Raw genomic sequence first — 17096 nt, forward strand, 5'->3', positions numbered from 1 at the left:
CACTAATATGTCAAGCAAGTTCAAACACAGTCACTAGAAATATATACACCTCCCTGATTAATTATTCGACAAGTCTTAGGAAAAGAGCACCACTTATTATCAACCCAGAGGTGAGCGCTTAACCAAGATGGCACTCCAATAATTATTTAAGGGGGGGGGCAGAAATAGGAAAACACACAATACCAACACTTTTAAAGAACCAGAGCAAGTCAAGAAAGGCAGGGTCTACTGTAGAGCAAAATGTTTATAGTCTAGGCCCACTCTTGGAGAGAGCAAGGCGGAATGTGCCCAAGATCACACAGTTGAAGTACACTTTAAAAGTATTTGCAGATAGTTCAAAAAGGAGTTAGATCAGTTCAGAAAAGTTAGTTAACAGGTCCGAGGTCACCCCAGGATAGAGTCAAGGATTTACGGGACACCTTGGACAGTCTGTTGCAAGGGAGACCAGGCGGGACACATTACCTGAAATGGTGAGAAAGCTCCAGCGGGGGCAGTTGTTCCTGGCAGCGGGTGCAAGTCGGTGCTTCGTCCAGGGGAAGATAAGATCTCGATGTGGAGGAAAGCTGGGGGTCGTTGCACTGCCAGGGAAGAAACCAGCCGCTGAGTTTCCCGGTTAAAAGGTACTATCCTTTTATTCGCGGTAGTGGTGAAGCATGGCTATCCGGCCGCCGGGGTGCTTGGCACAGGCTATTCGACCACGAGACGATCCAGGAAGGCGAAAAGAGGGCAAACTGGTTAACCCCACCAGCTCAAAGGAAGAAGACTCTCCTGGAAGAAAATCTTCTCTGTCGTTGGGAAGTGGTGAGTCGGTTCAGCAGGGTTCCACCGGTGGTGTCATCGTTGCAGGTCGGCTCAGCTTCTCCCTCTTCGGATTCTTTAGGTCCTGTGGCGACTTCTGAAGTTCCAGTCCCCAAAGCCCTGCTTCTATGCAGAAAACCCCCATTCATCAGTCCTAGCCGTCACTCAAACATGCCAAGTGGTGAGCCGGGCAGCTCACCACTGGGCCAATCACACAAGAGTGCAACTTGAGTTGCCGAGGCAACTCAGTCCAGGGTGCCTATTTACCCCCCTCCCACACATCCTGTAGACCCAGACAGAGTGGCACCACTTTTGGAGGCTTCTGTGCAGAAGCCCGCCAAAAGTGGAACAAAGGGCTCGACTTGGGTTGGAGTTACAGAGGCGAACACAAACACCATTTTAGAACCGAGTCCTGGCAAAAAGACCCAACCGGGGAATAAATATTAAATAAATAACCCGGCGGTATCTTTAACATTGCACCAAAAAGTGGTGCGTTTAAAATGAATGGGAAAATCCCATAGGAAATATTCCGGGAGAATATTTCGCGTGTTAACCACTGCCACCAGCCAGAAACTCGACAAGGGGGGGGACTGGACAGTGCCCCCTTGAAAAACAGACCCAGGGGCAATCGAATTACCCCTACCAGTACTTCCACAATATGATGGTTTGTACTGGTTCTGTTCACAATTTAAGACTAGTAAAGTCAATGGTGACTTTACATGCCCTGGGAGAAAGTAGCCAGTCCCAGGGTATGGAGTCTATGTTTGGGGGTCACTATGACACCCCTGTGTTACTGCACCGAGGGTGCTGTGTAACACACTTACCAAAAACACATGAAGCCCTATGGAGTAAAAGACCCCATAGCCCATAAAACAGATTACAAAGTCAAAGGATATCTCAAATCATGCCTAAAAGTGGGAGAAAAAGAGTCTCACTCTTAGCAGAAGAAAAAAATAAACCCCAAAAATCCAGCAAAGCTGCTGGGGGACTCACTAGTTTTGGGAAATTAGCCTATACAGAGAATTCTCCCTAACAACGAGCGCCCAGGTTTCTTTAGTTTAGGGAGGGAAATCACATTAGAGGTGAGGACAGATGGGTTTATCTTTTTTTGTTAGTCTAGAATATTCACCATGGCACCACTTGGTCATTCTCTTCATTCCATGTCGCCACACAAGGTAATCCAAAACGGATCTTTTTACATTAAGGCTGTGCCAGGACTGTTCCCCTGGAGAAGTGGGCCTTGGAAAGAAAGGAACCTCCTCCTCACATAGCCCGGGGATTGGATTACAGTTTTGTGCGATCCCTGCTTTGCAGATCGCACAAAACAGATTGCCAAAAAGGACGAGCTATCTCGTCCTTGGCACTAAGAACATAATATCAAGGATGAGATAGCTTGTCCTTGGCAATAAAGAGGTTAAAATCCATGTTATTAACTCAAATGTCTGTACCAATGCCTCACTCATTGCCATGGATAGTTTAGCCCACTGTACAACATTTGTTTGGTACATTCGGCTCTCCAGCTAAATAAGTCACGCACCACTGTGTTTTACAAGGCGGGCAACAACAGGACGCCATCTTAAGACATGCAGTGAGGCATGCAAAGACACCTGTCAGAGCCTAGCAACTGCTCACCGCCTTAGTAAAATCTATGCATGCAACACTGTGCTGCCTCGCAATAAGCGTGTCCATATTCCTTACATTTCCCCTAGGCCTGGGCATAGGCCTGGGCATGGAACCCAACCTGGGAGAGAGGTGCCATGTGGAGCCGCACCTGTATGCCCTGCTGTAGGCTGCTCCTCACGTGCCCTCCACGGTTAGGAAAGGTTTCTCTTTTTGCAACACTCCCTCCATAGTTTCTATGGACATCCAGTCTAGTTGCTTGGTTTTTTTTAACTAGTTCTGACTTTTTGAAGGGAAGGAAATCCTTCAGCTTAACTTCCCTTTTGCTCATTTTGTGGGGGAAACTGACCAGACTATCAGTACTGGGACACTGCTTCCCTTTTGCATTTGTGTACTTGTTGGCATTGCACAAAGCAACTTAAAATGCAGTTCACTGGGGATACGTTTGTATCTTCCTGGTTACTTTTATATGTGCCTAAAGACAAGCTTGTGGCAGCAGATACATTTTTTTTTATCATGTTTACATTATTTCAGTGTGCACAATCGTGTTTACCGGTATGGCTACTAAACGTGCCCTGGCTATGCTACAAGATCTTTGCTTGTTTTATGGCCATATTGTACTTTGGCCTTGTTCCTACCTTCCCAGGTCAGGATAACCCTTGTAAGGTCATGCACTTCTCCCAGAAAGCTGCTGCTTTCACAGGCTAGTGATGCATTTCTGTGTGTGTGTGGCCCAGGACTGTCTGGTCCCGCTCCACATCCATGGTGCCAGAGAGTCTGGGTGTGGGGCTAGAGTATAACCAGTAGTTGTCCCTGATTCAGCAACTACTGGCTGTTTGAATGGTGGGCTTGAATGTACTAACAGCCTGAGGTTGGGCTAAGAGGCCTCCTGCAGTCGTTTCTTCAGATCAATGTTGGAGCCTGGAATGTAGAAGAACAGCCGACTAAAGATCCAAAGACGACCCTTGAAGAGGCCTAGCTTCCCCTGATCTCCGAATACCCTGAGCTGTGCTTGAACCCTTGGACTGGTGGGACCAACCAGTATCGATGCCTGCAAGGGGCCCAGCTGGCATCCTCCAGCCGCTGTAGTCCCCAAGTCCCGCAGGGGGGTCATGCAGGCAAGGGTCACCAACCGTTGCCCCTGTGTGCCCCGTACAGCGAGGACACTTGTCACATTCCGGGAAGAACGAAGAAAAACTGAGGCCTCTTGGGCAAGAAGCAGGGCACACTGCCAGAGGAGGGGTGGAGCCAACAAAGAAGAGCTTTGAAGGGTTCTGGAATGAGGAAGAGCCTCTCAAAAGTAAGTATTCGGGTGAGGGATGTGGAGGTAATGTGCTTTTATAAGAGCTACTCTGCCATTTTGTATTAGGGTCTTCCTTTGTTTAGAGGTGCACAAATTAGCACCAGACTGTTATAACCACCAGCTTTAGCACCAAGGTCGTCCCACCTTCGTGCCTGTTGCTGCAATGACATGGAATGGTGTTGAGTCCCCAACACCACGCCTCATCTGCTCACCCCCACTGTAGACTTTGACGTGGGACCACTTTCACCCTCTTTGTTCATTGTGCCTCTGGAACCTGCTTTGTTTGGTCTTCCTTTGCATTGTTTTTGCTTCCACCTCTAGGAAGAGCACAACTATTTGCTTCCACTGTGTGCAAAATAGCAGACAATTATTGGAACAGGGTTCAAGTCCCTGGCTGTTTGGATCCTGCAAACCGCACTTGGAAATGAAGCATTGTACTCGCTGGGTAGTTTTGCATCCTGGAAGAGACCCAGTGAGTACTTCCCTTGGGGCCTGTGGTGATGGGTTATTCACAATACTTTCTCTCAGGGGTCACAGTGATCTGTGTTACAGATCTTTCGCAGGCAGGACTCAAATGCATTATCCCATTGGTTTCCTTGGGGCGCATCCTGCTATATGCTTCATCTTCTTCTGGGGCTGCTGGTCCTCAAACCCATATCTGGAGCTCTGTTATGCGTTACTTTTACCAAATTCAATTATAGAATGCTGTAATAATGAAAATGTTATAACGAAAAATATTGAATGATTTTTTTTATTTTGGGGATCACCCCACAAACCCCACTCACCCTCCCGCCCCCTGTTTCCCTATGCTTTTACACCCACCCCAAACCCCTACCCACCCGTTTTAACACCTTACACCACCCCACATACATTTTAAAGAAGAAATTCGATATTTTTCGTTACATCATTTTTGTTATTACAGAATTCTCTGTAATTTAATTTAACATCATTGCATACCCTTTTATGAGGTTGCCCCTTATTTCTCCTGCAGTCGTTTACTGCCAGTCTGCACCTGTCGGGTGTATCTGTGACTTGCCAGCCTTTTGTCAATCCATGAAGATCGCCCATTGAACTTGCTCTGTCTATCGGAACATTTACTCACCTGAAATTCTCTCTTTTGTGACTTCGGGAGTTCCTACTGGTTTGCACTCAGTTTGGGTCCAGTGAGTGCCTGTGATTGTATCTGTATTTCCAACAGCTTATCTATGTGGATTGCTGATTGCAGTGTTAGTTTTCCAAGTGACACTGAATCTATTGTTGCCTGGAATGTAGTGACTTTGTGTGCTAATGCTAAAGGTATGTTGTCTTTGGGTGGCCTCTTGCTGTCTTTTTCAAATGTTTCCCCTACATTGGCTGTGAGGTGCACGTTTTTGTTTTCCCAATGCCATGCCCTACTACTCTAGACATTTCTGACTGTGGTGTTAGATTTGTGATCCTCTGGAACTAATAGAACTGTGTGTTTTAATGTCTTGTTCCAGTCTCTTCCCACATCTTGTCTCAATATGGAATGGAAAGTGCCTATGACCAGGTAGTGGGCCCACAACATAGTATAGGGAGGGGTGTCTTGTCTTTTTATCACGGGTTACTCTTTAACAATATTTTTGCTGTGTGTTCAGTTTACTTATAGTACCTATTCAACTAATAGATGCAGATGTGTGTAATGTAAGAAAGGTGCACATTTTTTAGTGTACCTGTGTGGTGTATTTCTGCTGTATTTCCACCCAATCCGGGTTCGCCGGCAGGTGTTAGCCGACCCCAAACAAAGGCACCAAAATAAGGCACCTACCCCGTGCCTGATTCATCTACCACCCACCAGAGGAAGGAGCAGGAGCTCCCCTCTCCCGTGGGCTGGAGGCACAGCCTCCCCACTTCACCTGACCATATATTGAATAGGCAAGCCCATGCGCTTAATCTAGTGCATATGCACTATCACCAGCTACTGACCCGCACAGACCATCAGTGATGGGGACAATTCCTCTGCACATCTGAGGAAAACATATCTGAATTACACGCTCATCAGGATTCATTTTGTGTGTATTCCCCGCTTTACTGTGCCGAAACCGCATGAGTTTACCTCACTAAGATGGCCGCCGTAGTAGAGAAGCATTCCAGCAGCTAGAAGTGGGCGCTTGTTGGGATTGGCCAGCCAGCTGTATTTCCACCCAATCCGGGTGCGCCGGCAGGCGTTAGCTGGCCCCAAACAAAGGCACCAATATAAGGCACCTGTCCCGTACCTGTCCAAGACTGTCCAGCAACCAGCGCCCTAACCCCTGCCCAGAGTGCCCCCCACTCATGCTCTACACGGATGGAATCAAGCCCCTTCCCTACCGTTTACTGGACCTTGCAGACCTTCAAAGAAACACTGTATCACAGCGCCTCGCTCCAAGCAGCGGTAAGCCTGTGCTAAAGGCACCCCAGTCTGTCATTGTAACACCTGACTCTATTGCACCGTCTAGTCTTCCTACCGTTAACTGTTGCAAACTATGTTATACTTCTCCATCATGTTAAGTCTACAATTATCGCAATGAGTGTACACTTTTAGAATGTCCCACTGTATTTCTCCTGAGCAATGGACCGACGATCAACATAAGCTCATGGTCTCAAGCCTCTCTCCTCTATAGACATAATTTCGTCAAAATAAGTAGCGTACCCCTGTGACACGGCCCTGCACGATGTCATAAGTCCCATCTCATCCACCGGTTTATCAATTGTAGCATTTGTATATTGATTACTAACTGAAACGCAGTGTCCGATTATGTCATTACTATTGCATCTACAGGACTGCTTTATCAATGTATGCATATCTCCTGTAATGTCTAGCCACTACAACCTGTTTTGACTGGATCACCACACTAATCCGGGTGTACTTCCTGCAAGGTTATGCTTATATGCAGACACCATCACCTCCTACATTGGTCTGGCATTGATGCCCATGTGATATACACTAGAACTGTTTTGACTGCCACTTGCATCACTGCCTGTTGCTCACCCGTATTGAGATTGCTTTACCCACTTGCAATATACACTGCCCGCCAAACATATCAGCTTTGAAATATGGTCAGTGAATCCGTATCTGATCTGTACTGTTTGCCGAGTGCAACATAGATCCGAGCCAATGACGCTGAGATCACCTAGTGACACTGTTCCCTACTAGTGTGGAAGTAAGATTATTTCGGGCGAGCTAAGTTACCATTGCCCTACATCCATTATTGCTAGGCTAACTCATCTACTGTGACACCAGTAACTAGTTCCTGTCCTTGACCACATACACACCTAAACCTGCGCCTCAGCAGGAGTCTATGGCCCTTCCTCATTATTGCGACAGTGACCTCGTACTAAGTGCTCTTACTGATAGACTACCACTTCCATACCACCCAAAATTTGACTATGGGCCTACCACCTACTCTCACAAGTAAACATTGTCCTACTATACTTATCATGCAAGGACCTTCACTGAATGCCCAACCGTGTAACACCATGGACAGGAATGGAAGACTCTGTTCTAGATTAGCCAAACTCAATGAACCTTTAGCCAGATCCCTTGTTTCCACCAATAAAAGATCTAACCATACTTCTGTCTCTCCCATGACCAATATAAAAAAGATGTCCTATACTTACTGCCCCCAACCTTTCCACCCCTAAAACACAAACTATAGCAGGCTCACCACTACCAGCTCCAGCCAACAATAGTCTTAAGGGTGCCCTAATAAATGCGAGCTCCATGGTCGCTCATGCAACAGACATAGCAGATATCATCCATTCAGAACACCTCGACATCTCGGCGATCACTGAATCCTGTCTTCATGCCGCTACATTGGCTATACTCAATGGATATACTATCTTAAGATCTGACAGAGTTGATAACCGCAGAGGAGGCATTGCACTCATAGCTAGAGCTAATCTACCGATCAGACTAGTGCCAGCCCCTGTTATCAAAACACGTGAGAACTTGACAGCCAAGCTCAACATAAACCGCTCCCAGACTCTGACGATCCATTTGATATATAGACCTCCAGGCCCTATCGCTACGTTTGAGGATGACATATTTATTATTATATCCAATAACCTAAAAAATGTTCTCAGGTTCTACTATTAGGTGACCTAAACCTAGGTTAAATGACCCAAAAGATGTACATGCATCAAGTGTGGCTAGTATTCTAATGGAACAAGGCTTCACCCAAAAAGTACTCTAACCCACACATGCTAAAGGAAGAATACTGGACTGGGTAACAGACCATAATTGCAATGCCAGTATCTCCGCCGTAGCACCTCAGATATGGTCTGACCACCATCGCATAATCTTCACTCTAGACACTGAAAAACCCATTACCGCGCCTGTATCGTAGCCCCACCTATTCCCACCCGGAACAAAAAGAATATTACTTGCGCCAACTTACTCCCACTTATCCTCCCTACACTCAATACAATTCCGGAAAACCTGGGACCGGACGCTTTGGTCAATGAGTATAATCATATCATGACCACTTCCTTAGATACAATTGCGCCACTCAAATTAAGACAAAGCAAACCCAAGGCCCATCTCAATTCATGGTACACACCATACCGAAAAACACTATGCACCAAAAAAAGGCAATGCGAAATATCCTGGAAAGCACTTTCGTCCGAAGAAAACAAAACTAATCTTTGCACCATCACAGCCCTATACAAAAGGAAATACTCCTAGCTAAGCGTGAAGCTTCTAATGCTAGAAGTTCCGAAGCGAACTCAAGCATGAAGGAACTCTTAGAGTTAGAAGCTCCCATCCCAGTGCCAGACAACTGCGAAAAGATCAGCTTTGGTGCTCCAACATTCAGCAAGCTTTAGCTAACAAAGTTTCAACTGTACAATTAAAAATTGCTAAGAAAAAAGCTTCATTAATCAGCAATACGCCCACCAAAACGCATCCTGACTTAGATCCATCTAATAACACAACCTTACCTTCCCGCTTTAAATTCTCAAAAGTCTCCATAATTGAAACTGAAAAGACTACACTATAACTCAAACCTTCCAATTATCAGGGCGACCAATGTCCCTCTCAACTTATAAAGGATGCGGCTAGAGACCTAACTCCCTTTATTACAAAACTCATTGAGTCATGTGCGTCCAATACTATCCCATCTAACCTCAAGGAATTATGGGTGCTCCCATTATTGAAAAGACAGACCTTAGACCCTTTGATTCCCACTAACTACCGACTAATCACTACAGTGCCTTTTCTCCTGAAAATCTTAGACAAAATGGCCTATACACAAATTCAAAAATACTTGGAATCTAAATCTCTACTAGGAGTAAGGCAATCGGGTTTCCGGCCGCAGCATGGAACCGAAACAGCCTTAATAGACCTAAAGACCCAGATCGATGTCCTCAGAGACCAAGGGGAATCAGCCCTTCTCCTCCTCCTGGACTTATCGGCCGCTTTTGACTTGGTTGAAAACCAGGTACTCTGCAGCCATTTGGACTCAGCCGCATACTTCTCCACAGAAGCCATAGCGTGGATACAATCCTTTCTAAGCAATCGGACTATGAGAGTCTTCTCACCTATGGCTGCAGCTGACCCCATACCTATCACGTGTGGAGTGCCCCAGGGATCTTGTGTCTCACCTACCCTATACAACATCTTCACCAAGCCCCTTTTCAATGATCTGTATCATCTGGGTATCACCTACACCAACTATGCAGCTGACACCCAGATCCTCCTACCTCTTACTGGTGATTGCGACAAGGATGTGGCCTTAGTGAACAGGGTTTATCTCATCATTCAGGCATGGATGGCCACTCGAGGACTATGCTTGAATGATAAGACCAAGCTCATCTCGGCACACCTTCCTCCCTCAAAAAAACGGAGTCCCAAATACTCAGGCTTTAACATAGACCACAATATCATCACTGTCGCTAAGGAGGTAAAAACCTTGGGGTTTTACCTGGGCTCGACTCTTTCGTTCAACAAACAGGTCAACGCCATGGTCTCGGCCACAGCATATACCTGTAAATTGATTAGAGCAGGTAAGGCCTTCCTCTCAAACACTAGTTGCATCACCCATGCCAGAACACTTATTTTATCTAAGCTCGACTACTGTAACGCTTTGTACATAGGAGCTAATAAACAAATTATCAAGAAAATTCAATTCCTACAAAGTAATGCTCTTAGAGCAGCTCTTGGCATTGCTAGAAGAGAACACATTTATGTGACGAGAAGAGACAACAACTGGCTGTCCACTCATGATAAAATCAAACTAAAAGTTGCCTCTCTTACACATAAATGCATGAACAATGCGGCACCACGTTACCTCTCGGACAGAATTATCATGAAACCTGCTACAAGAATAACCAAACTTTCTCACACAAACTGCCTCCTGATCCCCAGATTTAAGCTGGTGAGAGTTGGAGGTAGCAGTTTCCAGGTCAAGGCAGCCCAACTATGGAACTTGCTACCGTCCCCACTAAGAGTTGAGCGCTTGTACCATAAATTTCGTCAAAGCCTTATACTGCGGCTCAAAGGCGCTGACCTCTAGGCTGTCCCCCTATTACTAGACTAGCCCACTACTACCGACTGCTGCCAGCATGTCACTGACTATTACCTTGTGAACCTCGGCGTTCCTATGATCCTATGTGTCTGATTTCAGCCCATAGGCCAAATCACATGTATATATCCTGTATGTATATAATTTTTGTGTTTGTATATCAATTGCCTTATGTAAATGTACATTTTTATGTGTAACTAAGCTGTAAGTGATCTTTTGCAATGTGCCCGAAAACCCATGGGTCTGGTGCGCAATACAAATAATAAACAAACATAGGAGTACAGATTAATTGTACTTTATCAGCCTTCTCCTTGAGTTATGCCTGACAGCTCTGTCACATTACGTACTTTAAGAGGTTTGGTGTCCCTTTTGTGTTGGGTGCACTTGTCCCATCTGAGGGTTAGTGGTTGCACAGCCTCACTGCTCGCCACTTTCTGTTCTAATATCCCCATTTGGCTGGCTGACACTGGGGTACTCCCTCACTCTGTGGGTTGCCCAGTGAGAGCCCGCAGCGGTGTGGCTAACCATCCAGGGAGGGTTTTCATTGGCGAGCCCTGTTGTGTGCATTTTAGTTTGAGGTTCCATGACTTGGGCCAAGCTCATAAACGCCCACCCCACCCATCTTGGATCCTATGCTCCCATTCCTGACAGTCCAGGGTGTTGCTGGGACTGTTGGCTTTTAGGATATTCCCAACGGGCGTTGTACTGTTGGCACACAGACTAGGTCAGGTTAGGAGATGCTTTTTTAATTGGTGGGAAATATAGTATACCAGGAGGTGTTGTTGCTGAATCTTACCTTCTCACGCTGAGCTTTTCAGGATTTGGGAACTCGCAAAACACTATCGGCGACCTCACAATTTCACCTTGGGTCCCATGAGCCCTGGGGATAATATACATTGAGGGGACGAGCAAAGTGTAAAACTGTCTGAACTCTTTCCCCTGCTCCTTCAGTTGGGACTGCTCCAAGTTAGAGGAGGGTGGCTCCGGGTTACTATACAGGTCCTCCCAATTGCTTTCCAAAGGGGCACAATTGTCAGGATTCAGGCTGCTTTAGTGGCTCAGAGGATGTATTAAGGTCTCTCCTTTCTGGATTATATCGGGATCCCATTCTGATTGTTCTCGTCCATGCAATGGGGCCAGCATTAGGATGCCCAGGGGCACCCCAGATCCAACACCCACTTGCTTGGTGTGGCATACAACTTCCCCTTCCCCAGTCACCACTTTGGCCATCCCCAGAGCCAGATGGGGGACTTGGGAGAGCACCTACCAGTCGGCAATTGTACTTGGGGATCACTCCGACACCTTTTCAAAGGTGAGCCGATTGGAGGGTGCATCGCTGAAAAAAGTCAGCGCTGCTGTTGGATCTGCACACAAGGACAGCTAATGGAGAAACACCTCTGGTGCTGGTCTCGTGGCTTGGTGGAAACTGCAGACTGGCTTCAGAGATTGCATTTCAGGTAGGAGACTCACTACTCCAAGTAGTTCTGTGTAGCTAGATGAGGGCTGGGTGTCATGGAGGCAGTGGATTGCCCATGTCTTTGATTTACGGTGCTCTTGCCTCTTAGTGTAGTGTTCACACAGGGAATGGGCAGAAATTCTTTGAGATCAGTGGTTATATAGGGCTTGCAGCTCTGCTGGTTCCACCTCTACCATGACCTGGGCAAAGCTTTGCAGTCAGGAGGGTCTTCAGATTGGCATCTTCGCTCAAAAGCAAGGAGCAAAGTGGTGGACCCAGGCCCCAGTCACATCCCAGTTAGTCAAAGGAGAAACCTAAATTGTGGGAGAGATGCTACTGTCTGCTTGAGAACTAAGTGCCAAGTCCTAGAGCCACCTGAGAGCCATTCACATTTTAACAAGTTGCCCATTTGAGAGCTGTAGTCTCCTGCTCTTAAAAATATCTACAAATCGACCTTTTACCATCTGTTGGCAATATGAGTTCCCTACGCCCGGGAAGTGTAGACTCTGACCATCTAAATAATGTCTGTTCTTTTAAAACTTTATTTCAGAGCCCATCCTCTATTTTGCCATTGTGTATCACACCCACCAAGGTCACTTTATCACATTACTGATTTCAGAGAAAGCTTGCCGAGTGGGATTTACTGATGCTTTACTGATTAAAGCAAGTGCTGGTTGAGTTGCCATACGTGGGTTTGGCAAAGGCCTTTGTGCAGCGCTTGGGGCAATCATTTTGGCATAGAGCGTATGCCACTGTGCTTCCATAAGCCTTTTATTTCCACATTCTGATATTGCTTGCCTGAGCAGTCACTTCCTAATTGTTTTGTTAAGCTAATCTGACTGTTGTTGGGTCTGGTTTATACCCAAGAGTACTGACGGACCTATCTCTGTGTATGTGTTGTTTCTAGGTGGCCATCCCTAAACCTAAGGAGAAGCCTCCCATGATGAAGGAAATGGGGAACAGGTACGTAGTCCCGAGCTTACTAATCTCACTAACGGGTGTGGGTGGAGCCTTCTAATTCAGGGTGGCCAGTCTTCTCACTACCATTGTTTAGTAGCCTGGAAAGGGTTTGTCTGATTGAGATGTCTCCATGTGCCTGACAGAGGTGTGTGTCAGACCTATGTGAGAGGGGTGTGTGCTGGGTCTGAGGAAAGCTGCAATCCTACTCCTAGCCTGGGAGCGTCTGGAAGGACCCTGGCCACATAGACCTAACTGGGTCGGGTGCATGTGTGCCGGTTCGACTGGAGCTGCTCCTGGTTGGGAAAGATGTGGGGAAAGATGTATGGTCTGTGACATGTCACGGTGAGGAGGGGTGAGTCTGCTGGGGGGATGTGTGGCTGTTGCTGGTGTGGTCTGTGACATGTCTCGGTGAGGAGGGGTGAGTCTGCTGGGGGGATGTGTGGCTGTTGCTGGTGTGGTCTGTGACATGTCACGGTGAGGAGGGGTGAGTCTGCTGGGGGGATGTGTGGCTGTTGCTGGTGTGGTCTGTGACATGTCTCGGTGAGGAGGGGTGAGTCTGCTGGGGGGATGTGTGGCTGTTGCTGGTGTGGTCTGTGACATGTCACGGTGAGGAGGGGTGAGTCTGCTGGGGGGATGTGTGGCTGTTGCTGGTGTGGTCTGTGACATGTCTCGGTGAGGAGGGGTGAGTCTGCTGGGGGGATGTGTGGCTGTTGCTGGTGTGGTCTGTGACATGTCTCGGTGAGGAGGGGTGAGTCTGCTGGGGGGATGTGTGGCTGTTGCTGGTGTGGTCTGTGACATGTCACGGTGAGGAGGGGTGAGTCTGCTGGGGGGATGTGTGGCTGTTGCTGGTGTGGTCTGTGACATGTCTCGGTGAGGAGGGGTGAGTCTGCTGGGGGGATGTGTGGCTGTTGCTGGTGTGGTCTGTGACATGTCTCGGTGAGGAGGGGTGAGTCTGCTGGGGGGATGTGTGGCTGTTGCTGGTGTGGTCTGTGACATGTCTCGGTGAGGAGGGGTGAGTCTTCTGGGGGGATGTGTGGCTGTTGCTGGTGTGGTCTGTGACATGTCACGGTGAGGAGGGGTGAGTCTGCTGGGGGGATGTGTGGCTGTTGCTGGTGTGGTCTGTGACATGTCACGGTGAGGAGGGGTGAGTCTGCTGGGGGGATGTGTGGCTGTTGCTGGTGTGGTCTGTGACATGTCACGGTGAGGAGGGGTGAGTCTGCTGGGGGGATGTGTGGCTGTTGCTGGTGTGGTCTGTGACATGTCTCGGTGAGGAGGGGTGAGTCTGCTGGGGGGATGTGTGGCTGTTGCTGGTGTGGTTAGTGACATGTCACGGTGAGGAGGGGTGAGTTTTTGGGGGGGGATGTGTGGCTGTGGTAGAATTCTGTGTAGGAACTATGATGGTTGGTGGGCAGTGCATAGGTCATGATTATTGGCACTAATTGTAAACCACGAGTATGTGTGGTGTATGTATTGAAAGTCTGCAAGACTCCATATTTGGTTGGCATTATTTTAGGAGCTCCACATGCACACAATTGCTTTGAAGACAGCACATTTCTATATGATTGTTTTGAATTAAAATCCCCTGAGGAGGGTCGGGGGGGGGGGTCAACTGACAGAAGGGAGGTGAATGGGTCCATGAGAACCATCTCCCGCGAGGGTGGTGAACAGGAGCTACTTGTTTTCAATGGCCAGAAGCTGGAAGCAGGAGGCTGAGGCTAGAGACTGACTTGAGACAGTTGGGCAGTGAAAAAGAGGCTGAGGTACAAAGTGTATCGGGAGGTCAGGAGACACTGGCTGCATGACAGTCAGTCCGGATTGGCCGAAGCTGGAAGGGAAGGTTGCTCTAGGTGGAGGAGGAGGAGGAGGAGGGGGGCCTTCCAGCGAAAGGCGGCTATTCTGATTGGGAGGAAGGTACTCTGAGGTACTAGTGTTAAACTGAGATTTCACACATTGGGAAGGGACAAAGAAACGGATGCAGAAATGTGTTCTAACAATAAAGGGATGGCATTTTGCAGAAGAGGCAAGGAGAAACAGAGCTAGAGAGCACCTAGAAGATGGGAGTCTCTACTAGCTTACTGTAGCCTTCTAAACCCTTAATTGGTTGGAATGCTGACCATGCAGTATTGCCAGCTTTCAGCCTGAGCATGAACTGCAGAGAAACAGCGTAACCTTTGGTTGTATAGCCTGTATGTAGATGACGGAGAGAGGATCACTGAGAAGTAGGAACGAGTGGCTGGTGGGGGAGGCGAGAGGAGGTATGTTGGTGAGCTGTGATTTGACCTCTGCCTCTAGCTTTTTATCGCCTCTTTTTTCTTTTTTAATTTCCTTTCAGATCCTTGATCTGCATGGTGATCTAGCAAGGACAGTTCTGATTGGTTGTCTTGCTTGAAATTATTTGGGATCAATCCAGCCTCTGAAGAATCCAGATCGGAAATGTTCTGAAAGGAAATTAACTCTTTTTCTCTCTCGCTCTTGAGTTTTCCTCCATGGTCCATCTGATTCTTGGTACTTCCTCCAGTGTGAGTGCAGTCGCTTGCCATCGTTCATCTGCATCAGTGTGTATCCTATGGTGGACTCCCAAGTGCAATCCATGGTATTGGTGCTGTGTGAGCCTGCACGTGAGGATGAAGACCTGTGTGGACGGCGCATAGGCAGAAGGAGCATATTCTGTTTTGCGTTCAGTGCCCACGACTTTCCACCAGTCTCTGAATCATGAACATAGACTCATATCTTGGATTGTTCATATTCTCAAGCACTTAAGATTCTTTGGTTTCTGCTGCACAGATACATCCCAGAGAGTTGTCTATTCAGAAACCTTGATTTTTCCAAAGTCCTTTGGCAATCAGATAAAGCCCCACCAAAGACTGCAATTGTATCAAAACCAGAGTTCTGTTTTACAGTCTAGCCTAAAGGGTGTCTTGAAAAGGGGACCAGGACCCAGCCTTCCATTGCGACTTTCCGCTTTAGTGAAGTCTTTGAAGCCTGTGACTTTAAAGCATATTGGTCCTCTGCCCTTTGCTTTTGTCATGGAGTGGTCATGGAGATTTATGTGCTGCGATGCCTCGCTGCACCTGAGTAATTCTAGAATCTACTGCTCTGCGCTGAATGGATTTCTCTTGTTCCAATCAAGAGTGGTCTTTACATTAGAATGCTGATGGGCCTCTCTGGAGTCTGAAACTAGCCCCCTCCCCTGTTCATTTTATCCCATCCGAATTTGTGATGACTGCACCTTTGCTGTGTTCTCTACCAGATCGTTCCTCTTTGTACAGCTGCTCTCAGAACAAAGATTGCCCGGTTTTCAATGAAGTCGCAAAAAAAGTTGGTGTCATCTGGTGCAAACATCTCTTGATTTGACCACATTACCCAGCATGTGCCAAGCCTGTAAACCTGCACATGTAGGATGCCTGGATCCCACGCCTCTCACGTTCTGGGCTGACAAACCCCTTTTAGACCTAGAACCGGATCTTGAGGAACCAGATCACTCGAGTCAGACATGAAGCCAGACTGCTCCTCTTTGTTATTGTACTATAACGTCTAATGCCAACAAATCGCCAAATTTAGCATAGTCGCACAATTCTGGTATCTTAAATGGTATTTATTAATGGAACACACCAATTTGGTCCACAACCAATCTAGTCGAATCCCTTTTTACTGCAGTTTTTTGCCATGTTCTACTGCACAAGGATAGATGGTGGGTTGGGAATGGGTATATAGAAAGGGGGTGGAGGGTAGGTGAGGGAGGAGCAAGGAGTGCCCCTGTATTTTACGGTAAAAATAAATCGGCTAAGATTAGCCAAAACAGTGTTTGAACACATTAATCATGGCTTTTTTTTTAAATCGCTGTATGGGATGGAAGGGTTTGCATTAGTCTGGCTTTTTCAGTCACTTGCTTGCAAGTCTGCAAAGCCTTGTTTATGAGTGTGCAGCTGATGCTGAAAGGATTCATTCGTTGTTCGATGTCGGAAAGTAATCTTCGTCCTTTTTTGTTGGTTGCTCCGTTTTTATGTTTGTGTGTTGAGACCTGTTCTTCTGGTAATTTGAGGATGTAAATGTGTGTATTCCTGGTTGTGTGATTTATGGATCTTTATTGCTGGTTGTGACTTTTGTTGTTGGACTTTTTAATTGCTGTGTAATGCATTGTGGTGCTTGGTACATCTGGCTACGTTTGTGTCCCCAAACACTAGAGCAGCTCCTTGCAATGAGAAGCAATCAGGGAACCCAAAATAGCAAGAAAGGGAATGCAGATATCATGCACTGTCCTGCTGATACCCAGTCCCAGCGCGTTCTATACTGCAGCATTTGGCATTTCTGTGGCCTTTGGGTCCTGAAAATAAAAATAAAAGAATGTATTTCTCGCCACCGGACGGGACAAGTTGCTGTGTACTTTAGCTTTAGATGTGCACTCCGATGATGCTTGACAATGTACTTCCCCTCGTTA

The 17096-nt window shown here is 47.1% G+C and overlaps 1 protein-coding gene across 3 annotated transcripts in view; it reads left to right on the forward strand.

The window, feature by feature from the left end:
- The window catches only part of CC2D1A (coiled-coil and C2 domain containing 1A), a 988624-nt gene that overhangs the window by 702940 nt on the left and 268588 nt on the right, over positions 1-17096 (forward strand). For 2 of the 3 annotated variants that reach the window (XM_069604374.1, XM_069604375.1), the window contains one exon: positions 12606-12661. In XM_069604374.1, the coding sequence (XP_069460475.1) occupies positions 12606-12661 (56 nt within the window). Of the gene's footprint in view, positions 1-12605; positions 12662-14990; positions 16477-17096 lie in introns of those variants that run through there. The other variant, XM_069604377.1, reaches the window with a different exon arrangement.

The sequence above is a fragment of the Ambystoma mexicanum genome, chromosome 3q, assembly GCF_040938575.1.
Source record: "Ambystoma mexicanum isolate Mex_15411 chromosome 3q, UKY_AmexF1_1, whole genome shotgun sequence".
Taxonomy (NCBI): domain Eukaryota; kingdom Metazoa; phylum Chordata; class Amphibia; order Caudata; family Ambystomatidae; genus Ambystoma; species Ambystoma mexicanum.